This window comes from Guillardia theta, assembly GCF_000315625.1.
Source record: "Guillardia theta CCMP2712 unplaced genomic scaffold GUITHscaffold_218, whole genome shotgun sequence".
NCBI classification, from domain to species: domain Eukaryota; class Cryptophyceae; order Pyrenomonadales; family Geminigeraceae; genus Guillardia; species Guillardia theta.
In genome coordinates, this window is record NW_005434458.1 from 31,878 (window position 1) to 53,371 (window position 21,494).

The window sequence follows — 21,494 nt, forward strand, 5'->3', positions numbered from 1 at the left end:
TCGAGAAGGTCAGACCGGACCTGAAGAAGAAAGAGTCCAGGAGGCGAAGAAAGTGCATGGAAGCCCTCAAGGGGGAAGAAAGTGGGAGTAAAAGGGACGAAGAGGAGGAGGCTGAGGCAGTGCGATGATGGTCTTCAGGGCGGAAGGGAGCAGAAACAAATGCAAACTAGAGGAACGAAGGAAAGACGTTGATGGAAAGTGACGTGAATAGGAGAAGGAGCTAGAGGGAATGGAAAGAGTCAAAATCAGGAGGAGCACGCAGGGAAGAGAAGTGAACAGGCGGGTGTTGATATATGGAGACAAGACAGATGGAGATGCAGTGAAATGGGCTGCGACACATGTCTAGCAACCTTACGTCATCTCACCTAATTTCAAGTCAATCTGCTTTGACGTTGTCAACTCTGTTCTTGTTGCTGTTTTCTGGTGAGAGAATCACTGTCAGGGTTCGACGTGCTTGGATTGAGTCGAACTGAATCAGCAGCCATTGGGGAAATGACTTCCTTCCTCTCGTGCTGCGTCAGGTGATGCTTTTGACTATCATCCTTCTACTCACTTGACTTCGTCATCATCTGCTGACCTCATCTTTCACAGCTCGCGGTCGTCAAACAGTTTTATTTCTTCACAGGTGACTTGTTTCCTTCTTGATGTGTCAGACCTAAAGGGAGTGCGGAGAAGGGCCTCGACGTGGAGGAGAAGAGCAAGAAGTGTGGAGTCGGGCTGGTGTTTCGACCTACCCGAGCTGCAGGTGGGCCCGGGCAAGTTTGTGCTGCCGTGACGCTTGTCAGATGGTCGGGTTGAGCTCAAGGTGTTCTCGCTTATCCCCAAGAGCCCAGCTGACATGTGCGGGATGATCCGACCCGACGACACGCTGACACGTGAGAACTTTTGACGCCCTCGAGGTCGCGAGGCTCACAGGACGCGCAGACGTTGATAACATCGACGTGAGTGACTTCACGGTGAACGAAGGTGACGGATCTCCTCCCTCCCCGTCCTCCTCCTCCTCACCCCTTGCAGTCGCGCCGCTCGTGGTCGGAGAGCGAGGATCGGAAGTTCGTTTGACCTTCAGTCGTGGCGAGGAGGTAGAGGAGGCGAGGACGATTGACTGAGACTGACCTGCTCACTCTAGGAGTTTCAAGTGACAATCTTGAGGGTGTGGGGGGGTAAGTGAGGGCGACGATGCTGAGAGAGCGAGCACGAGGGCATGAGATGTAGGCGAGCGAGGAAGAGGTTGCGGGTACACCCGTCCTGCTTCCAGCAGGCGTTTGATGGCATTTGACAAGTTCAAAAAGTAGGTTGTACACAAAAAATAATGAACAGGAAAAGAGCAGGCGGGCAACCCGACACCTGCGGTCAAACAATGATCTAGTGTTTGCCGAAGAACTCCAGCGAGTCTGTCACGTGACTTCTCAGCTCCTGGGCCCCTCTTGCACCCAATTCACCTGCTGCTTCCTTGTACTGGCTAGCGCGAGCCGCGAGGGTCTTGACTGGCCTCTCAATGGTCGGCAGGTTGGGATCCTGAGGTTAAGTCAGACAGACGGCAGGGTGAGAGCGCAAACTCACCTTGCCGAAGATTATCTTCTCTCTGTCCATCACCTGCCCAGCACGTCAGGACGCTGGAGAGTAGAGATCGTCACATACAGGATGTAGCGCTTGCTGGGAAGGCTGAGGAGCGAAGTGATAGCCCTCCTGCCTCAGGTGCTTCTCCATGGTAAGGAAATCGTTGAGTTGCCCGACCACTCTCCTGCCCGACTGTGAGAACAGCTCCACAAAGATCTTCTCTTCTTCACCCTCCGTCGCGCTTCCTCCCTGCAGCCTTCTGCTCCAACTGTCAGCACATGGAAGAAGAATGAGAAAGTCGCACCATCTGCTCATTCGTCATGGGGCCACTCGATCCCTGTGCACGAGGCTGAGCTGAGACGGGAGGGAGGACGTGAAAACCCACCATGCTCTGAAGCGGCTGGGAAGTTTGCTTCGTGATAGGCCCGCTCGAACTCTGGCGAGGAACGTGAGAAGACCAAAGAGGGGAGCAGGACGACAAGTACCAGGTGAGAGGAGGGCTGAGAAGTCTGGAGGGTGATCGGTCCACTAGAAGCCTGTCAGGCAGGATGAGATCGGCTTCTCCAAGACTCCAAGAAGCTCAGCCGTTGAACTTACGTCACTTCCCAATGGCTGACTTGTCTGACGAGTTATCGGCCCACTGGAGCTCTGAGTAGGAAGTCACGGCCGGACAAGAGACGCCCACAAGCGTCAACCTCACTGTCAAATGGCTGCGACGTCTGCTGAGTGATGGGCCCCCCACTGCAGGCTGTCAGACCACATGGAAGGAGAACTACAAGCGAACCTGCTCATGCTGTCCAATGGCATCTTAGTGTCCTTCGACGCCGGTCCTCCCCAGCCTGCAAGAATCCGACGGTCAGTCCGCGCGTTCACTGGACAGTCGATCCTCCTTCTCACCCGCTTCGTTATCTCCTGGGCCGGCATCTACCGTCTGCACTGACGCTGGTCCACCCCAGCCTGTTGACCTAGTGAGTAGCGACTTGAGACGCGTATCTCTTGCACCAGCTTCGTTGTCTCCCGGACCCGCTTCCACAGTCTGTACAGATACAGGGCCACCCCATCCTGACCCTCCAACGTCATCCACTTCGGCTTCCGAGCACAAGCATCACCTGCTTCGTTGTCGCCTGGCCCGGCGTCCATGGTCTGAACCGAGGCGGGCCCTCCCCACCCTGCGATGAACAAGGGAAACACGAAACGAGTCAGCCCAAGAGATGCGACAAGATGCACGTCAAGCTTCCGAAAGCTCTCTTTGACTTTATGCTCACCAGCTTCATTGTCGCCAGGACCTTTGTCAATCGTCCGAGTTGAGGCTGGACCCCCCCATTCGACCTGAAAGCATCGTCAGGAATTGGTTGAGATCGACTTGAATACTCTACCTCCATGCTTGAGCTAGCAAGCTTCTGTGGCCGAATGCTCTTGCTCACCCTCCTGCTCCGACCCATCAGACTCAGTGGCACTGCAGCGACTTCTTGTCACTTGAGTATCTTCCCCTCAATCTGCTTGCAGTTTGGCGTGTTGCAGTCCAGCAGGGCCTGCAGATAAACTTGACGAGAGAACAGACGAGGGGCAAAGGCACATACCTGGCTCAAGGTGGAGTCCATTCCTGGTATAGCTTCTCTCAAAGACTTCTGCTTCTGCTGTGCCGATTGATTCGCAGTGCCAGCCTGTGGGGGGTGAAGGCATCAAGACATACTCAATCTGTACTTTTTGATCATTCACACCTTCTGTTTCGATGCTTGTTTTAACATCTGCAGGGGAAGTCAAACGTTTTGATCTCAGACTTACAACTCCACCTTGAGCTGCCTCTCCTTCGCCAGAGCATTCTTCGCCTTCAACACAGAGAAGTTTGGAAAGTACGGCTTCTTCACTTCATCCCATCTGGGGGCAGCGGCTAAGAAAGGAACAGGAAGGAATCAGGTACCTTTTCGCTCCATTGTCGCCAACATAATAATATCGCATGCTGACTGGGTCGTAGTGCCTGGTCCACTTGACCTGGAGGTCGTCAAGAGACTCAAGATGATCGGGAGACCTTACTGGTATGCTTTGTGCCTCAGGTTGTGCCCGAGGCAGCTGAGACTGACTGTCAGGCCTCGTGACCAGCTGCTTCGATTCATCATGCTCCACTTCCTGCGCCTGTTGTGCTTCTTCCTGATGAACCTGCTCGGCGTGGGCCACTTGGACAGCTCTGTGTGCCGCGTGGCGGTGTAAGGACTTCGTGATCGAGACGGCACCATGAGGACGCTTCACTTCATGTTTCATAGGCATGGTTGACTGCCTGCAAGTCCTACAGTTCACCACCACATGTCGCGGACGAGCCACAAGCGCCCACCTGCGTGATAGCTTGTTCTCAGCTCCGCTGCTGCCCAGGGAATCAAAGAACGAGTCGAAATCCTTGGAAGCCTAGTGGCACATAAGCGGCGCATCCACAAACGTCACCTACGACAACCTCCTGGGATGACAAGGCTCCCTGATCCCCGAGGTAGTACTGCGACAACTCTTGGAGTCTCCCAGGGGTCTGCAACGTCAAACTGAGGTCAGCTTTGCGGAGCCGCGTCACCACCATCACCTTGGATCTGTAGTTTGCTGGAATGAAGCTGGGCTCACCGTTGAAGGCGATGGGATACCTACCAAGCTCTCCCTGCAAGAACGTTGAGCAGCGTCTTCCACCATATCCGTCTGCCAACCTGGGCAGGACCAGAAACAGAGCTCGGCCAGACGTCGGGGCCTCGGGCTGTCTCTGCCTCAGCTCTCCTTCAACATACCAAGACCTTTACCTGGATACGCATTGAGACTTGCTGGTCCCGGGCCATTGTAGATCGCAGTTGACTGCACATCAGTGTCATATCCAACTCTCGGTGGTTTCTGTTCCCCTTACCTTGGCCCCTCCCTCGTCCTCAGCCCTCGAGTTTTCCTCCAATGCTTTCGCCGCACACATGAGAGGATCTGCTCACGGATAAGAGAATACACTAAGAGAGCAGCTGGATCAATCGGCAACCTTGCATGCACTCCTTTGTCGGCGGAGTCTGCTCGTTCAAGTATCCATGCAGACATTCAGGGCTCTGTGTGTGTGTCAGACATCAAGTTACATTCAAATGACGTTCTCTTCTCCATCATACCTCCGCGTCCCAATCTCTCCAAGACCCAAAGACAGGTTTGCACTTGCTTGCTAACGAAGTCTACCAGGAGTGAGATTGATCAACCAAGACACCATTTTCACCTTAGAGCTTGCAGAAGATAAGCTTCGGGATAGAAGGATAAGGCCAAGCGCAGACAAAGCGAGGCAGCAGATGATCTTGTGCTGTATATTGAATCACGTCATCTCAATTGCCAGGATCCTTTCAACATCCCACAGCATCGAGACTCACACATAGCAATTCACTGCCCCAACTCCGATACCGTGTTGAATTCGTTTCTGCTCTCCTTCCTGCTGACAGCATCTTTCTTGTCTTATCCTCCCTCTTCTCTTCTATCCATCTCCTCCTCTGAATTCTTCTTCCATCCTTCTTCTCCATCCTCGTCGCTCACTTACCATCATCTTGTTCCTCGCCATGCCGCGAAGAGCCATAGCGCTCAACCCCCCGCCTCAGTCAACCTTCGCTCAGTCTCCTCAGGTTCACCTTGATCATCTGGAGACAACCTACCCCATCATTTGAAGCTCTTTTTGAGTATATAGTACCCCTACTTGATACAACCCACCCCTGATCTGTCCTCAACTGATCGCTGCCCAATCAAATTTCTTTGATGCTTCCTAATACATCAAAGAAAACCTTCTTAGACCTCTGAGGTCAGCCCAGAAAACTCTCTTCTGAGGCGAGCTGGTGAAGTTAAAACATTATTGAATAAATCATTTTTGATTATACATCTGTTTTAACTTCACCAGCTCGCCTCAATGAAGCGATAGCAATAAGCAATGAACTACCCACCATCTCCAACAATCGAACATGCAAAAGTACCCCTTCTTCTCTATTCCTCAACCCCCACATTTCATACCACCCCACTGTACACCACCACTCTTGTCCCCCAAGACCCTCTAAGTGTCGCAAACGGCATTTTTTTTTAAATGACCCTACACGCCAACGACAACCCTACGGTAGCAAGTACCACCCCCTTTTTCTCTTTTGCCTACCCCGTGGTCTCGCTTTCCCCAACAGATAAAGTCTTTGTTGGTAAAAAAGAAACACCCACCCTTGCTATTGGGGAAAACAACCCCTACAAGTACCCCTGATGTAAAAGCTATGGCGGTGACCCCCCATCCCCTCTCGATCTCTGGTAGTTTTTCCCTATTTCTGAACGAATGTGGATACCTACCCCACCCCGTGGTTTGATGGGCTGGACGCACCCGTCTTCAACTGCACCAATAGAAGAACTCTCCAGATTCCATTCTGCCGTTCCAAAGGCAGTTGGCGTCCCATTCTCACCATGATTTACTCAACTGTAAAAGGTAAAATGATCTTCTTCGGAAACTGTATCAAAATTTAACACATTTTATAACTTGACTGAAAAAGGTCGGAGTGATATGATACACACTCTCTCTATATATTTGAAATTAAGTATTTATTTGATACTAATATAAGTCAATATACACTCAAATATTTCATCTATATTGAATCCTACAATACTTGTATAATCCGCCAACTGGACGTGTATGAGTTCTGCAATGCCGGGTTGTGTGTCAGTCCGAACGGATGGAGGGAGAACGAGAGCAGGAGGAGGAGGATGTGGGGAGGAGAGGGAGCAGGATAGAAGAGACGAGCGGAGCAGAGTGCTGGAGTGATACAAGAACAGCTGTCAGACTTCGTCCTGAGCTTGAGAAGCGCTTGTCATGTGGTTGGATGAAAACGTGTGTCGCATGAGTCGCATCCGTTGCTGTCACGAGGAATGGCGGAAGGGACAGTGAGGCGAGGAGTGGAAATGAACTTGATTACGATCTCTATTATGTTCTTGCATCAAGTTTTGGTGTTCGCGAAGGTGTTATCCACGCAACGCACCATTGTTGCATCCACAAAGTACATTACTACGTTGTTCTGCTGAGGATGATCTATAGCTAGATAAGCAGCAGATAATTCTCAAGGTCGCCTTGCACTGAAGCGTCTTAGTTTAGCCCAGTTCCTTGCCATAGACTTGATATCATCGCGCTATGCTCTTCTGCATTGATCGCCTTATGGCCTCCGCAGCTGCCACAGTTTGTGATGGTTTCTTGCAGGGTAGCCCACTTGTTGACACCAGAGGCTCTCGGTGTGCAGATGGAAATGGCCAGCGACTCGTCCAGGTGATGTTCTAGCACTACATTGACCCTGGATAGCATGTCAAGAAGCTGACATGGCTCGTAGTGTTCTAGACGACTCAGTCTGCAACAGCAGCCCGGAAACAGCCAACAACACTATGTTTTCTTCATTGAGCCAACGTTTGCAAAGGGGAAAGGTAAGATAATCAGTCATACATGTTGAACTGCTGGATCTCTTTGCGGATGTTGCGGCCTGATGACTTGTGAATGAGCAGGATGAGCTCTCTGCCTACCTCAATCGCAATCATGTGCAGGTACAATGCTCAAGAAATCATCACCCTCTTGCTTGTCCTTGACGTCTCGTTTCTTGTCATCACAGAGTGCTGGATTGCAGTCTAATTTTCGCCGGAGCTTGCCTGTTGAATCTCCCCTAGAATCGTACGGCAAGAAAGGGCGCGACTTGCTGCTTTCTGCGCAGAACCTAGTCAGTTTCATATCTCCGACCTCGAAAGAAGGGTATTCTTCCAAGAACGAAGTCTCCTCCTCAGATCTTATCCTCCGCATCGAAAATTTGGAGGTTTTAGTCGTTCCTTACCTGCTTCAGTCCTGACCTCAGGCATAGACAAGAAATGCCAGACTTGAAGCTGAAATTCAAGAGAAGGTAGAGTGCTCGATTGAACTGAATTTGTTGAGTTGAGATGCTCCTTTGACAGAACAAACTGCTTCATGAGCAGCGACTTGATATATACAGGAGGTCAGAAGTTGTTGCGTGAAAGTGACTCTTTGGTGTAACTCGTGGCAACAGACGTGAAGAGGAGGAAGACGTGCGAGAAGATCTCTTGAAGCGATGTCGCGTCGCTGAGGTACTCAGAGGTGTCGATTGTGATCTTATCTGATCTGAATTCAGGCTTTGCGAGATGAAGCTCTCGATTCTTTTGATGAAGCAATATCGCAATTGAAAGTAAGACTGTGGTTTATCATGGTCATTTTTGATAATGCCTTCGATCAGTTTTTGGAAAGGAAGTTCAAAGATGAAGCTTTGAGAGCGGATGAAGAATTGCAGAGGGTACAAGAAGAGTCAGGTATGCGCGATGCCAGACATGTGGATCTGCTTACAGATCGGGACAGATAATCTTTTAAGCTCCAAACAGCTTGCGATGGAAGCTATGAAGTCCACCCTACAGGTTAGCTAGCCGTACACTTGTAATCTTCGACATGCACATGACCGTCTACTTAGCGCGAAATTGAGGAGTTGAAATCAAAATGTGCTGAGCATAGTCTCACCATCCAAAAGCTTCAGGACGAGAGCAAGAAGGTTGTTTTGATAGTTGTCAATCCAATGGTGACAGGTGCTTTGGTCCAGGAGGAGTACGAGAAGCTGCAGAAATTGAGCGAAGATCAAGCAAAGCAAATCGAGTCACTCAGGACCGAATTGAAGAAGGTTGTCGTAATGACCACAGACTCAGCACTTGACTTACATTTTGATTCATCACAGGCTGACAACTTCTATCTTTCTCGTGCAAAATTTGATGCTCGACTTCGCGGTTGTGATTTTACAATATGCAAGCACATGGGTTGTTGATATTTATTTAGAGGAGGCGAAGAAAGCCAATGAAGAGAAAGAGGCCCTTCAGAGCATGGTTGACTCTCTCAAGGCCAGAGAAAAGTGGGATCGTGTCAATGTTGCTGTAGTGGCAGCCTCTGAGCGTTTGACAGCGAGCAGCATGGCATCATGAAGAAACAGATAGAATACATCTTGGACAGGGTAATGCGAACAGATGCTTCGTCACTTGCTTTCAGAGAGTTGACTTGACATGTTCAGGTCCAAGGATCATTACTCGATTGTATCGCCGTGCAAGATTGCGATGGCAAGGTACTGAGGATGATTCATCTCAAATGGATCACTTCATGCTGAAACTTGACGTAGGGATTAGAGCTGGTCGAGATGCTTCGTTCGGAAAATGTGTGTGAACTGCAGTGAAGCCTCTGATTTGTAATCCTTGCACTCTTCAGAGCAAGCTCACAGCAGACTTGTCCGCTCTGACTGATCAGGTAAAATGTGATAATTTTTCGTTCCTTCTAGGCCTAAATCGTTTAAAGTTGGAGGGAGAAAGACGGGGTCTTCAAGGCGAAGCCTCCAAGGTCAAGAGTTTTCTTCGTAGAAACGTAAAAAAACAATGTCTGACACGAATGGTGCAGAATATATCCATGAAACGAGAAATAGAAGCGCTGCGTAGTGATCAGAGCAAGGTCTGCATGATCTGTGGATGATACGATGAGGCTAAGCCTTTCAATCAAGCTCGTCTTGGAGAAAGAAGCAATGAGCAACAAGATCAGCAGGTATGTCTTTTTTTTTTTCCTGGCTCCCAAGCGAGTACCTTTTGACTCGTTTCCAGTCTTGAGGTGGAATTCAACGAGCTACGAAGCAATTTCTCCGAAGTGAAGTATCTTGCTGATCAACGGAGGAAGGTAAGGGATGGTGTTCGAGGACTAGTTCTCATGTTGACTTATCGGTTTAGATCCTTGAGTCAACCTTGGAGCGGTTGTCGATGAAGGCGACGGCGGAGGATAAGGAGGAGAAGGCGCGGAAGGAGTGGGAGGCAGAGGTTGTTGCTCTCCAATGTGACCGCCAGTGTTTGAGATGAGGCAACTCAGCATAACAAGCTTCAAGCTCACCTCGCTATCGTCGCGCTTCCTCCCGTGGGCCCGTGCATTCATGCCAAGGTAGTCGTAGCTGCTGCTGTGGGGGAGGTTGTGACCTCGTTCAAGGGCGGAGCTGCTGGAGGAGCGACTGACATCGCGATTGAGCATGAACCCGAACTGCCGGAGATTGTTCCCTTCAAGGTTTGTGATGTCGTGATGGTACCCGTGTGAAGAGCTGATCTCGTGGCAGAATGAGAAAGGAACGATGATCGCCATTACAGCGTCTTTCATGGGGTACGTCGCTCTTCAGACCCCTTGAGTTGCTCGTGTCTGACTGGCGTGCAGTCGAAAACGGCGCAGAAACGTGGATGAACCTGTTGAAAACGATATGAATGAACCAGAACGAAAGTCTCAGGTCAGTCTCCTCTGATGTTTCTCTCTTCTGCTAATGTCCACGGTATCAGAACGAATCAGGGTCGTGGCTGGGAAAGATCTTCGGGAAGTAGATGTCTGATTCATGTTTGTACCATTTAAGCCTTTCTGTATGTAATTCCCCGACATGGCCCCGAACTTCATGTCTTGTGCGATAATTTTGAACGCCAGCGGCGCAAACGATTTTCTTTGTAAACGAAAGTTACAAGTTGGTTGGAGGAACCCGATTCCGCCGCGACACTCGCTGGCCTTGTCGCCCTCCCCCTGTTCAGCAAGTGAGAAGGAGAGTCGGCGATGACAGCGCGACCTGACGGCTGTTGCATGCATGATGTGTACCAGGCCTCTACCTCCTCTCCTCTTCTCCTGCCATGCACGTTCAAGGTCTCAGCATCAGATTCACCTCTTCACCTTCGGTAGCGATAGACTGAACCATCGCAGAGCCCGTTGTACATGCCGTCAGGACATCGACTGACGGCGCTCCTGCTCAGAATAATGAGACAAAGGGAGGAGGAAAGGAGGAGCGCGAGACCTTCCGGGCGAGATGTCATCGCATACCACTTGGGACCCTCCTTGTTGAAGGAACGACAGCGCCATGGGGTTGCGAACTTGGCAGTACATGCTGAGCACGGGAGGAGAGTCAGCCTCGTCGGGCATGTTCTTGCAACCTGTCGAGAGTCGAGTCGCCCTTGGCGCATCTGGCGGAGCAAGACTTGTAGAATTCTCTATGAGGACGTTAGGCTCGCCTCAGGGGAGCGGTAGGCTGAACCTGACGCGGCTCGCCATCTCCGGCTTGTACCTGACGCAGTAAGTGTCATGTCAGAGATCAAACAACTAGTGTCATGTCAGAGATCAAACAACTAGTGTCATGTCAGAGATCAAACAACTAGTGTCATGTCAGAGATCAAACAACTAGTGTCATGTCAGAGATCAAACAACTAGTGTCATGTAGGAGATCAAACAACTAGTGTCATGTCAGAGATCAAACAACTAGTGTCATGTCAGAGATCAAACAACTAGTGTCATGTCAGAGATCAAACAACTAGTGTCATGTCAGAGATCAAACAACTAGTGTCATGTAGGAGATCAAACAACTAGTGTCATGTCAGAGATCAAACAACCAGTGTCATGTAAGAGATCAAACAACCAGTGTCATGTAAGAGATCAAACAAGACAAGTTACCAGAAGTTTCCATCGCCAACTCGCTTCGAAGCTCGCTTGATAGCTCCTGCTCCTGGTGTATTGCTGTCGCAATGCTGCCCGTCGCCTAAAATAGAATCATCATTATCATTCACCCTATCCTATCAGTTACACCAACCTTGAAGCCAAACCCTTGCAATGTCGTTGGACATGAGACACCTCAAGGACAAGCAGATCAACACAGCGCAAACAGAGGAAGTGAAGCTCTTACATATCCAGCGAGCTCTGGTAGGTGTCTGCGTCATCAGCGCATGTTGGCACACAAGTCCGGTAGAACTGACGTCGAATGTCACAAGGGCACGCGAGAGGAGAGAAAGGGGGTGAAAAGATGAGAGGTTGGGGAGAGGAAGGGGGGTGGAAGGAAGGGGGGTGGAAGGAGAGGGAATGAGGAGGCAACTGGAGGGGGGTGGGGTGGGTTGGAAAGGGACAGGAGAGGGAAGGGGCGAGTTTTACCTCTCGGACAGCTTCCCTGTCTTTCGGGTGGTACCAGAAGTTGCTGAAGCTATCCTGCGAGACATACTGAGACAAGGCAGGTCAAGTCTTGTACTTCACTTCGCTCTTTCTCAGGATTTTCGCTCCTTGCCACAAGTGTCACGAGAGAGCAACCACGGGTAAGTTACCTGGCATGTTGGGGGCACACATGACCCAGGAGTGTCGGAGGAGGTAGGCGTAGGCATACTTGTTGCCCATCTGCCTTCTCTCAGTCGTCGTCGATCAAGAGAGATCTCACCTGGCATCGACGCGCCTCCGCATCATACATGTCTTCTTGATTCGCGCACATCGACCCTGCGCAGCATTACACGCGAACATCGAGGAGCTCGAGCACCAGCTGGAATGAGATGCCCGACTCCGACCTTGTCATCCTTGAGGAAGATCTGCAAGGCGATGAGATCAGCAAGGCGATGAGATCAGCAAGGCGATAAGATGAGCACTTCAGCTTCACCGTATCCTACCTGCATGGTGGAGAAGACGAGGCCGACGACAAGCACCAGGCCTAGGATAGCGATCGGCTGCCCCTGGCTCAATGCCGACTGAAAATGAAGTCATGGGGATCAGAAGAGGGTCGACCGGTAGGGCTTGCCTGCCATACTCGAAGGTAGTCCTGCAACGAGCGGAGGAAGCGCCGCGTCTGCCAGCAGAGTCACCCCCCTCACACGACATGTTCATGTGTAAGAAGAGATACCTGCATGACGAGGGTAGTTGAGCTTAATGATAACGCTCACTCATCTCCACCGTCTCCTTTGAAAGCTGCAAGGAGAAGAATAAGCTCTTAAACACACTTCTTGTCTGCATGGACTTCTAGCTAGCTCTCTTGCTTGTCTCTTCTTGTCTCTCCCAGTCGCTCCTACGCCATACCGACGTGTCGGTCGGAGCAATCCATCAGGGGGTTTAGTGAGGTTCAGTTTTATTAATATAAAGTTTAGTTATAGTTTAGCTCTTGAACCTCGTTGGAAAGGAGCCAGTGCTGTAGATCGGAACATGGAGAGGAGCGGAGAGGAGCGGAGAGGAGAGGAGAGGAGAGGAGAGAGGAATTCATAAGTAGGTGGAGCAGGAACTTTGCCATGCCCAAATCTCTCCTGGGTTGATCAAGGACGGGAAGACAAGAGACATGCAGCTTAGGCTTGGACTTGCGTTATTCGTTCTCCTCCTTCTCTCGCTCGCTTCTGGTCGGTCTGCCCTCAAGGTCACTCGCTATGAGCCAAGAGGCGTCACCAGGAATGCTTCGCTCGCAGCTTACAGGAGGCACGAGGTCAACACTAGCCTGGTAAGCTCGATGACGACAGCAGTCCTCTCCATACCGAGATCACTTTCCCGTGTCTTCTTGCATCAAATGCATCAGAATTCATCGACGATGATGCGAGAAGAGACGTCGAGCTTGGACTATTCTCATCGTTATGAGAGGGTGGAGTGGAGCGAGAGCAGCACGTTTGTTCGGTCTGAGACGCATGCGCAAGTCAAGTCCAACATGGTCAGGACGGTAGAGCATCAACACGTACAGCACACGCAAATCCGCCACGAAAGTTTCTCCTCAAAAGTCTCCTCTCAAGTCTCCTCCTATGGTACCAGCTCCTCCTATGGTACCAGCTTGTCGCGGTCTCGTGAAGCTTCTGGATATGCAGCGAGTAAGGTCAGGAGCGGCGAGGTTTTGAGCCTCGAGGACGGGCAGGACAAGGAGAGCGCGAGAGAAGGAGGTAGAAGACATGCTTCCCTTGCTCTGTTTCATTTGACGGCCCTTACAGTCTCTTCTTCAGCAAAGAAAATGTTGGAGGAAGAGATGGCATGTGGCAAATCAGCTTGTAGACCTTTGAGAGCACAACAGAACAGCCTTGCTCATCCGGAGCCAGCAACACAGCAACACAGCCTTGCTCATCCGGAGCCAGCAACACAGCAACACAGCCTTGCTCTGCCAGAGCTGGCGAAGCAACAAGCTTCTCCTGTTTCATCTCCCAACAACGATGCGCTCAAGAGCAACGAGACGCAGCCAGCAGGTGAAGCAAGTTGTCATGTTCTATCACTCTGCATCACTCAGTCTCTCTCTTTTCAGATGGCAGAGTGCGTTTGCTGGGTCGTAAGTTTGCAAGTTTGGTGAACCTGTCCTCACGGGAGCTCTTTAGCATGTATTGGACCAAGGTGTTAGCAACAGTTCTCATGTGTGTTTTATTCTTTTACTCTCCGTTACTCTTCTTGGATGACGATCGCGATGTTGCATAGCAAGCTATGTTAAAGTATGTACAAGTCTTTTTACTTGCAACTCTCCGACAGTTCCGCCCGCACTCAATCGTCATCTCGATCGAGATATCACCCGAAACATTCTTGTCATGATACCCAGCATATCAAAAGCAATTTGTGACGTCCTTGAAAAAGGCACCTTTTGAATGATCGTGGCAAAGAGTGGCTGGTCTTGCATTTGAGAGGAGGAACTTCAACGCAGTGGGCCGCCTGTCCTTACCGACAAGAGGAGGTTGAGACTGTCACACGTAGAAAGGTGCTGATTATCGTGAAGATTGGAATCGAAACACAACCATTCTGCGTTTTCGGGCAGGATAGTGGTTGTTAGTAAACTCTATCAAGGCAACTGTGGATGTGAAAAGAAGCGTTGGCCTTCAGCAATCAAAGCAAGGCACACGTGCTTTTCTGTGGTCAGCTTGCTGGTAACTTGAAATATCTAAAGAGCAACAAGATAGATTAGTACAGGTGATCCTCTCCATTCGCTCCCGCTAGCATACACAAAGAAGATCATCTCATCTTATCATCGCTGCAATGAATTTTAAGACTTGATGTATTCCATTCGCGCACGATCTTCAATTCGTCTGTCCTAAACTCACGTGCATCCTAGTGACTTGATGAAGTCTCGATTACAGTCTTCCACCGTACGAGCCAACACTCAAATCAACTTCATGTAATGCTTCCCCTTCTGTCGAATCAAAGGCTGGCAATCATGTGGTGCAATCGATCTTGCCAAATCAACATGGCGTATTTATTCATGACAGCTCGAAGCTCAAATGCCGGAATGTTGCAGTACACTACAATCGATCTGCTCTGTCACAGACTTTCTCCTGGATCCTGAATAGCCGGGGCCACAAAGCAAGGCACCAAAACGTTGCCTCTTGTATCAATCGGTGGCCGTGGTCAGAGCATCCCTTGCAACATTAGGAAATCACTGCAAAATGCTCGAAAAACTATGTATCGTTCACCAACGATGCTTGTGACGGAAGTGTAGGACTGAGAACGTTTCCCTTGCCGAAAAACATCGAAGGTGTCGCACATACGTCTGTACGGTATGTTTCTCAAATGCCAGTAGTGAATCGTAGTTTACTTCTCTTGTCAGTGTTGGGACTTGAAGAGTTGTACGCAGTGACAGGCATGCATGTGAACTCAGCAGTAAACATCAACGCCGATATCATGGAAGCATTTTGCATCTTACTAGCCGATGTGAACTGTCAGCAAATCAACCAGCATGACCCAGTTCCGACGATGCAGGAGCATCCTGTGTGTGACGAACTGGTTTTTTTTTCGCAGTGTCAGTGTTACTTGAATATTGCGAAACAATAAACTTCACACAAAATCTAAAGGAAAATTGTTGAACCCAACTCGAATCCTACCTGGAGACTCAGAGTTCCACATAAACTACGGTGAAACCTTATATGTAGTAGTTGTGAGAACGTCTTCGTTTTTCTTTTGGTGTCAGGAGTGCCAAGTTTCACGCGTGGCCTCGGAGGTTCAGATTCCCAGAGCTCGTCGTACTAATTTTACTCAATAAATTTGAAATCATCTGGACCAATGGTATATAAGAGAATTTTATTTCCAAAGGTCGAGATGGTGAACCGTTGTGGTCGAGTTTGTCAGCAGGGTGATTGCACCCCCACAGGGGCCCACCGGAGGTGGGGTACTGACCGGACCATAAATGTGCCTAGCCCAAGCTCCATTCCGTTCTATGCCGTGATACATATGATGGTATTTATAGAAAATATCTAACCCTTCCTATACCACCCAATTAGTAACGGCGACGGGCTGGGGAAAAGACCGTGACACGATCGTGACAATTTCACATTTAAAAACATGTATATTTGAAATAGATTTCAAACAGGTTCTGGGAATCTGGACCTCTGCGCCACGCGTGAAACGCTCCGAGTGGCTTCAGTCAGGGGTTGCCCCGGCAGCATGCTACCGCAGGTAATCGAGAGGGAAACGAAGCTTGATAAGCTTGATAAGCTTGATGTTGAGCACCCGATGTCTTGATAGCCTGATAGCTTGATCTTGAGCACCTGATGTCTTGATCGCCTGATAGCTTGATCTTGATCACCTAGCTTTTGATGTCTTGCTGGTTGCCAGGCTTGATAGCTTTGATAGGTTGATAGCCTCATTGCCTTGTTTGCAAGATTTGCTTGCTAATCTTCAGATCAGAGCGATGGATGAAACCCATGGCCAAGGCTGGAGTGATGTGGATGACAAGATTGCAAGTCTCCGTCAGAGAATCGTACAAGCGAGGGACGAGTGGTTTGCTATAAAGGATGGCGGACTGGAGAAGAAACGGGCTCATTTGCGGCTTAGGCAGGCAGAGCTTGATCTGGCCGGGCTCGAAGAAGACGAGAGGAGAGAAGCGAAAGCTCGTATCAGGCTCTTGCGGACAGAGCTTGATCTGGCCGGGCTCGAAGAAGACGAGAGGAGAGAAGCGAAAGCTCGTATCAGGCTCTTGCGGACAGAGCTTGATCTGGCCGGGCTCGAAGAAGACGAGAGGAGGAAGGCAGAGGCTCGTATCAGGCTCTTACGGGCAGAGCTTAGTCTAGCTGAGCTCGAAGAAGACGAGAGGAGAGAAGCGAAAGCTCGTATCAGGCTCTTGCGGGCAGAGCTTAGTCTAGCTGAGCTCGAAGGAGACGAGAGGAGAGAAGCGAAAGCTCGTATCAGGCTCTTGCGGGCAGAGCTTGATCTGGCCGGGCTCGAAGAAGACGAGAGGAGGAAGGCAGAGGCTGATGTTGGGGACGAATACTCTTGTGATGAATTGCGAACAAGTCTCACGAATCTCTGTCCACAGTCGTGAGGGTGCACGAAAATTGCTTTGCCTCACACATCGCTCTCTTCCTCCATACGTCCTGCCGTCAGACCAAGCCGCAGAGGCCATGAACAGGATTTTCGGAAGTGCAATGGTACCCAAGCTACTGGAGCATGTAAACCCATGGCTATGCTCTCAATTCCTGGAAGTGGTCAACCGATCAGAACCTGCCGAGCGACACGTACAGCTTAGGGCAGCCTCGCACAAAGTTCATATGTCAGTCAAGCAAGAGAAACCGAACTGGAGAGATGCGTCCATATACTGTATGTTTCAGATTGCTGCGTACGAATCTCTCTCTCAGCTGCACATCTCCCAAGGTTTTGCTCTTCTGAACTTGTGGAGAGGAGATCCACCAGTCCGAAACAGTGCAGCCTCAATCCTTGATGTAACGTTCCAGGACGGGAAAGCTTCTCTGATGGGAACGGCTCTTTCTATGCTGACCTCGAGGTTTGCTTCTCCAAGGCTGGATCCCATTACCATAGCTGTTTGTGCTGGAGGGGGCCGGCCTTTCTCTGACCATGGCTCAGCGCTTCATGTCTTGCAGAAATTGTACAGAGAGCACATGTGCGCCAGTTATGATCCTGTGAACGCAGATGCGGTCAAGCGGGATGGAAATCAGCTTGAGTCGTTTGGGGCAGTAGTCATGATGATCAGCAGCTGGTCTCCCCCCCAGGACCTGCTAAAGAATATTGCCTTTCATTGCGGCGTGGAAGACACGAGAAGCTTGGACGAAATTCTTGCTTCTGTTGCAAGCAAGGAAATCTTCGTGGAGATGCTGACATCGTGCGTGTGTAACCTGGTCCCTCTGAAGGAGAGCGAGCGGGAGCATTTTCTGTCCGGCGCAGTCTTGGGCTTCTACACTCGTAACAGGGATTTACAAGGGAGGGACGGTACTTTTGCAGGGCCGACTTTATCAGGCAAGAAGAGATGGAAAGGGGGAGCGGAGTTCAAGAACTGGTCCTCGCCTGTTACGCCGAAACAGCTTTCAGACGTGATCTCAGGTCTGGTGTCACACGATCTGGATATCCATGTGTTCATGGCACCCAGCATATCAAAAGCAGCTTGTGACGTCCTTGAAAAAGGCACCTTTTTGAATGATCGTGGCACAGAGTGGCTGGTCTTGCATTTGAGAGGAGGAACTTCAACGCAGTGGGCCGCCTTTCCTTACCGACAAGAGGAGGTTGAGACCATCACACGTAGAAAGGTGCTGATTATCGTGGAGATTGGAATCGAAACACAACCATTCTGCGTTATCGGGCGGGATAGTGGTTGTTAGCAAACTCTACCAAGGCAACTGTGGATGTGAAAAGAAGCGTTGGCCTTCAGCAATCAAAGCAAGGCACACGTGCTTTTCTGTGGTCAGCTTGCTGGTAACTTGAAATATCTAAAGAGCAACAAGATAGATTAGTACAGGTGATCCTCTCCATTCGCTCCCGCTAGCATACACAAAGAAGATCATCTCATCTTATCATCGCTGCAATGAATTTTAAGACTTGATGTATTCCATTCGCGCACGATCTTCAATTCGTTTGTCCTAACTTGACTCACGCGCATCCTCAGTGACTTGATGAAGTCTCGATTACAGTCTTGCGATTTCGCGCTCAACTCCGAAGCTGCTGACAAGCAACATGCTCTCTTCTCACACAGCAAAGTAATCAGTTGGCTTACAGAACTCCAAGACTCGGAGGTCTTCGGGTTGACCAATCTCTTACAGATCCAATCTCTTTCCCATCCAATCTCTTACAGATTCCACTTACTGATTCTATCTGCCCTCTTACATCTTGCTCTTCTTCTTCACATTCCCCAAAGGCACCCTTCTTCTCCGTACGGTCCTCGTCCTCGTCCTCGTCCTCGTCCTCGTCCTCGTCCTCGTCCTGTTGCATGTGCTCCAGCTCGTGCTCCACCACCACCTCCTCCTCAGCATCATCAAAATCACATCATCATCATCATCATCCACTCTTTGCCATGATTAGATCCTTCTACATGACTTCTTGCAAGCAAGTGCATCTTGAGGAATTGATGGAATGGCTGTTTTCCCACGTTGCTCACACTCACAGCTGGTGTATCCTTCCGAATCAACATGTTCATTCACGCAAAGATGATGGCACATCAGGCTTGCATCTTCAGCATTGATACAATCGAATGCTTTCATCATGTACCTTGCATTGATTGCCAAACAAGCATGTGTGTGAAGAAGCCATGAATGGCGCGAAGCTGTTTGTGGAAGGGGGTGGGGTGGGGCCACACATTTCTATAAAAGATCGGACAGTGCAGGTTGTGCTACCCCTACTTAAAGCCTTCAAGTACCCGGTAAAATTATGCCCTGCTTTCCAAAGGTATGTTTTTTAGCACTCATTGAAGATGCAGGACAAAATATTTACTCAACTTTGCCCTCCCTGCCGGACCAGACCTTTATGCTCGTGTCCGGCAACTGTCAGACACTTCAAACTATAAATTGGACTGAGCGAAAATTCATGCCGGTGGCGATGGAAGGAAGATAGATCATCGGATCGCAATTGTTCTCAGTATGCTATTTGTTCCTGACAAACCAAACAATGCATAACATAGGGAAATCATTTCTCCATCGATTTTCTGTCCTTGTATTCTCTAATTATGCAATACGAGAGTAACAAACAGCATTGAACCTCGCTTGATAGAAGAAAACCTCTACGACGTAGGCTTGTTCTGAACCTTGTAGTCATCTGATCATGGCATGGGACGTTTGATCGAAGCAATTCAAAAAGTTATTCTGGAAGCAATGCATTGACTTCCATGATCATGGCTGAATATCGACAATCGTTCAGCGTATTCAAGTACTTTTATTCCATGTTCAAAGAAAACATCATCCTGACTATTCTCAACGACTTGATGCAGACGAGCCTGAGTTCCTCTTGAATTTTTTCCTTAACTTCTTCACGAATGTATTCCATTTCAATTGCCCTCTGCGGAAACTGTAGCCCGAGTCTACATTGATCCAACTGTAGAAAGACGACTCATACTTGACAAAAATCTCCTGCGATTCCCTGAACATGCGCCTGACTCCGGTTCCTCTTTTCAACTCTTCAAACCTCCTTAGTTCTGTATCCCTCTCGTCTGCATCCTTGTCAGCTAGCACGTTGTTCATATGCTGCTCAAAACATTTCACGAGAAACTTCACGTCTGAACGTCGCTTTGTATTGCTTTCTCCAGGCTTCAACTCCCCTGCAGAAACATTTTTCAGAGGGGAATTTGTTTTTTCTCGTTTCCACAGAACCACAACTTCCATGCCGATAATGGGGTTTCCAGCTCTTGTTTCAAAAGGACTTCTTCCAGAGCCGACGCGCTTGCCCCAACTGCTGCATCAATAGGACCACCCGGGTCTCTGCTCTCATTCACTCCAACAGTGTCCGAGGCTGCCGGTATTACGGTGCTCCCCTCTCTCCTGCGACCAGACTCAACAACACTCTGACCTGAAGCCTCGGGGTCCCTTTGCTGAACATCTCTCTGTGATCCACTTGCTTCCCCTCCCGTCTCCATAATCACCTCCCGTATCATAGCTTCCAACTCATCTCGATTCTCTAGCAAGCCTTGCCGAAGGAAATCCTTCGCTGATTGTCCAGACTCATTTGGTATGAAACCAACTTGTCGCCTCTCCGAACTTGAAACTCCTTCTGCCAATGCCTGGTTGCCCCGGCTAGATTGCTTGAACTCCAGAACTTCTCTTTGTATTTTTTCTAGGGACGCAACAACCTTGTCATTGTGGACATATTGATGAACGTGTGGAGGAATGCCTGTCGCTTCCATTCTGCCCCTTGCTTCCTTTGGCATGCAGCAAACAACCTTTGATTTCAAAGTATTCAGCATAGCTTCGTCCTGAAACAAGGTTGACTTCCAAAGAGGATGATTCCTCTGCAAATTCGTTCTGAGGAAGTCTGCATGGTATGACACGGATGCGAGTGCAAACTCCGCAACTCCATACATGCACATTGGTAATGTTGGGAACAGCATCTCAATCGCACTTGTGACCATCCCTGACGAGTCAGGCTTCTTTGAAATGCGGCGGAAGAATTGCAAACTCTGATGAGTCGATGGGAAGCCCTGTTATAGTCACGGCACTGCTCGAGGGACAGTGAGTACTGACAGTGAGGGCCCGGATGAACAATAAGTTGCTGCCCCCTTCCTAATAGAGTGACTTCCAAGATCCTCTGCCAGTTGTAAACCGAGTGAACGCAGATGGGCAGTCACTGTACACATCAGTGACTCGGATGCCCCCGTGCGGCGTGCTGAGTCACGTCCGGCCATCCGATCAGCATGTGACGCCGCCCGGTCAGTAATGCCCGGGGCCGGGGATGATCCGCCGGGGCCGAGTCGTGGCACCCAGTGGCACGGCACCGACAACGTCCGATCACGGTCCCGGCGACCGCCCCGGCCCGAAGTCCGGCGGCCTGGCCCGGCCGCCGGGCCGCGGCCGCGTCCGAGTCAGTGACAGTGCGGCGGCGGCGGGCGTACCGTGCTGGTCACCGGGTGACCTGACGGTCACCGTCCCGGGCCCGGGTCACCAAGTTGTGCCGGCGGCCCTCAGAGTGACGGTGTCCGCCGTGACTCATCAGACGGTGAGGCCGCTCCCACCGGGGCCGGAGCAACTTGAGTCACTGGGCCCGGATGAAACTTGAAAACCACCCCTCACTCCGGTCACTGTACCCCACTTTACAACTCACCCCTCAGTCGTTTACACAATTCCATCTTGTCTGCATCACCCCTCTTTTTCTGCTTCAAACCACCCGTCCTGGAATTCATCACCGAACCACCTGGACCACCCTCAGACCCCTCCACTACCCACCCCACCCGTTCAAACGACCTTTTAGTCAGTTGTTTTTGCTACAGCGTCACCCGGAGTCCTTGAGGGCGACT

General features: G+C 50.1%; 10 protein-coding genes across 10 annotated transcripts; 5 read left to right on the forward strand and 5 right to left on the reverse strand.

The window, feature by feature from the left end:
- Positions 1 to 338: 338 nt before the first annotated feature.
- On the forward strand, positions 339 to 1,106 carry GUITHDRAFT_121204 (hypothetical protein; the record flags this gene model as incomplete). Its single annotated transcript, XM_005819536.1, has 6 exons — positions 339 to 423; positions 522 to 597; positions 654 to 745; positions 786 to 875; positions 925 to 966; positions 1,015 to 1,106. The coding sequence occupies 6 exons, from the start codon at positions 339 to 341 to the stop codon at positions 1,104 to 1,106; spliced, it is 477 nt and encodes a 158-aa protein (XP_005819593.1).
- Positions 1,107 to 1,362: 256 nt separating this feature from the next.
- GUITHDRAFT_121205 (hypothetical protein) lies at positions 1,363 to 5,122 on the reverse strand (the record flags this gene model as incomplete). Its single annotated transcript, XM_005819537.1, has 30 exons — positions 1,363 to 1,391; positions 1,440 to 1,515; positions 1,561 to 1,593; positions 1,639 to 1,741; positions 1,788 to 1,816; positions 1,862 to 1,894; positions 1,943 to 1,993; positions 2,043 to 2,085; positions 2,342 to 2,396; positions 2,455 to 2,514; positions 2,560 to 2,619; positions 2,667 to 2,726; positions 2,823 to 2,886; positions 2,934 to 2,985; positions 3,034 to 3,089; positions 3,138 to 3,221; positions 3,279 to 3,305; positions 3,351 to 3,435; positions 3,479 to 3,549; positions 3,592 to 3,832; positions 3,887 to 3,957; positions 4,004 to 4,072; positions 4,124 to 4,195; positions 4,242 to 4,288; positions 4,332 to 4,383; positions 4,433 to 4,500; positions 4,553 to 4,616; positions 4,674 to 4,733; positions 4,775 to 4,855; positions 5,087 to 5,122. The coding sequence occupies 30 exons, from the start codon at positions 5,120 to 5,122 to the stop codon at positions 1,363 to 1,365; spliced, it is 1,932 nt and encodes a 643-aa protein (XP_005819594.1).
- A 1,636-nt stretch (positions 5,123 to 6,758) lies between these two features.
- GUITHDRAFT_156278 (hypothetical protein) lies at positions 6,759 to 9,205 on the forward strand (the record flags this gene model as incomplete). The annotated part of the gene is made up of 22 exons (XM_005819538.1): positions 6,759 to 6,826; positions 6,888 to 6,978; positions 7,057 to 7,095; positions 7,161 to 7,358; positions 7,404 to 7,442; positions 7,495 to 7,535; positions 7,587 to 7,644; positions 7,689 to 7,742; positions 7,791 to 7,863; positions 7,910 to 7,965; positions 8,019 to 8,096; positions 8,145 to 8,222; positions 8,277 to 8,325; positions 8,375 to 8,447; positions 8,498 to 8,546; positions 8,604 to 8,654; positions 8,709 to 8,744; positions 8,795 to 8,833; positions 8,882 to 8,923; positions 8,981 to 9,031; positions 9,081 to 9,121; positions 9,178 to 9,205. Coding segments are annotated over exons 1-22 (1,284 nt in total), but the record flags the coding sequence as incomplete, so codon positions are not given.
- Positions 9,206 to 10,058: 853 nt separating this feature from the next.
- Positions 10,059 to 11,205, reverse strand: GUITHDRAFT_121207 (hypothetical protein; the record flags this gene model as incomplete). The annotated part of the gene is made up of 8 exons (XM_005819539.1): positions 10,059 to 10,120; positions 10,164 to 10,219; positions 10,265 to 10,336; positions 10,386 to 10,475; positions 10,522 to 10,578; positions 10,623 to 10,652; positions 11,036 to 11,120; positions 11,172 to 11,205. 8 exons carry the CDS (start codon positions 11,203 to 11,205, stop codon positions 10,059 to 10,061), a joined length of 486 nt encoding a protein of 161 aa, XP_005819596.1.
- Positions 11,206 to 11,587: 382 nt separating this feature from the next.
- On the reverse strand, positions 11,588 to 12,242 carry GUITHDRAFT_121208 (hypothetical protein; the record flags this gene model as incomplete). The annotated part of the gene is made up of 7 exons (XM_005819540.1): positions 11,588 to 11,631; positions 11,674 to 11,743; positions 11,784 to 11,839; positions 11,880 to 11,928; positions 12,007 to 12,084; positions 12,144 to 12,182; positions 12,237 to 12,242. The coding sequence occupies 7 exons, from the start codon at positions 12,240 to 12,242 to the stop codon at positions 11,588 to 11,590; spliced, it is 342 nt and encodes a 113-aa protein (XP_005819597.1).
- A 297-nt stretch (positions 12,243 to 12,539) lies between these two features.
- Positions 12,540 to 13,803, forward strand: GUITHDRAFT_166665 (hypothetical protein). The gene is made up of 3 exons (XM_005819541.1): positions 12,540 to 13,245; positions 13,294 to 13,542; positions 13,599 to 13,803. The coding sequence occupies exons 1-3, from the start codon at positions 12,663 to 12,665 to the stop codon at positions 13,763 to 13,765; spliced, it is 999 nt and encodes a 332-aa protein (XP_005819598.1). The 5' UTR covers positions 12,540 to 12,662; the 3' UTR covers positions 13,766 to 13,803.
- Positions 13,804 to 15,962: 2,159 nt separating this feature from the next.
- Positions 15,963 to 16,592, forward strand: GUITHDRAFT_121210 (hypothetical protein; the record flags this gene model as incomplete). Its single annotated transcript, XM_005819542.1, has 1 exon — positions 15,963 to 16,592. The coding sequence occupies one exon, from the start codon at positions 15,963 to 15,965 to the stop codon at positions 16,590 to 16,592; it is 630 nt and encodes a 209-aa protein (XP_005819599.1).
- A 103-nt stretch (positions 16,593 to 16,695) lies between these two features.
- Positions 16,696 to 17,880, forward strand: GUITHDRAFT_121211 (hypothetical protein; the record flags this gene model as incomplete). Its single annotated transcript, XM_005819543.1, has 1 exon — positions 16,696 to 17,880. One exon carries the CDS (start codon positions 16,696 to 16,698, stop codon positions 17,878 to 17,880), a length of 1,185 nt encoding a protein of 394 aa, XP_005819600.1.
- A 1,525-nt stretch (positions 17,881 to 19,405) lies between these two features.
- Positions 19,406 to 20,237, reverse strand: GUITHDRAFT_156281 (hypothetical protein; the record flags this gene model as incomplete). The annotated part of the gene is given in 3 exon segments (XM_005819544.1): positions 19,406 to 19,783; positions 19,858 to 19,994; positions 20,004 to 20,237. Coding segments are annotated over 2 exon segments (459 nt in total), but the record flags the coding sequence as incomplete, so codon positions are not given.
- Positions 20,238 to 20,357: 120 nt separating this feature from the next.
- Positions 20,358 to 20,591, reverse strand: GUITHDRAFT_82147 (hypothetical protein; the record flags this gene model as incomplete). The annotated part of the gene is made up of 1 exon (XM_005819545.1): positions 20,358 to 20,591. A coding segment is annotated over one exon (234 nt), but the record flags the coding sequence as incomplete, so codon positions are not given.
- Positions 20,592 to 21,494: the final 903 nt, after the last annotated feature.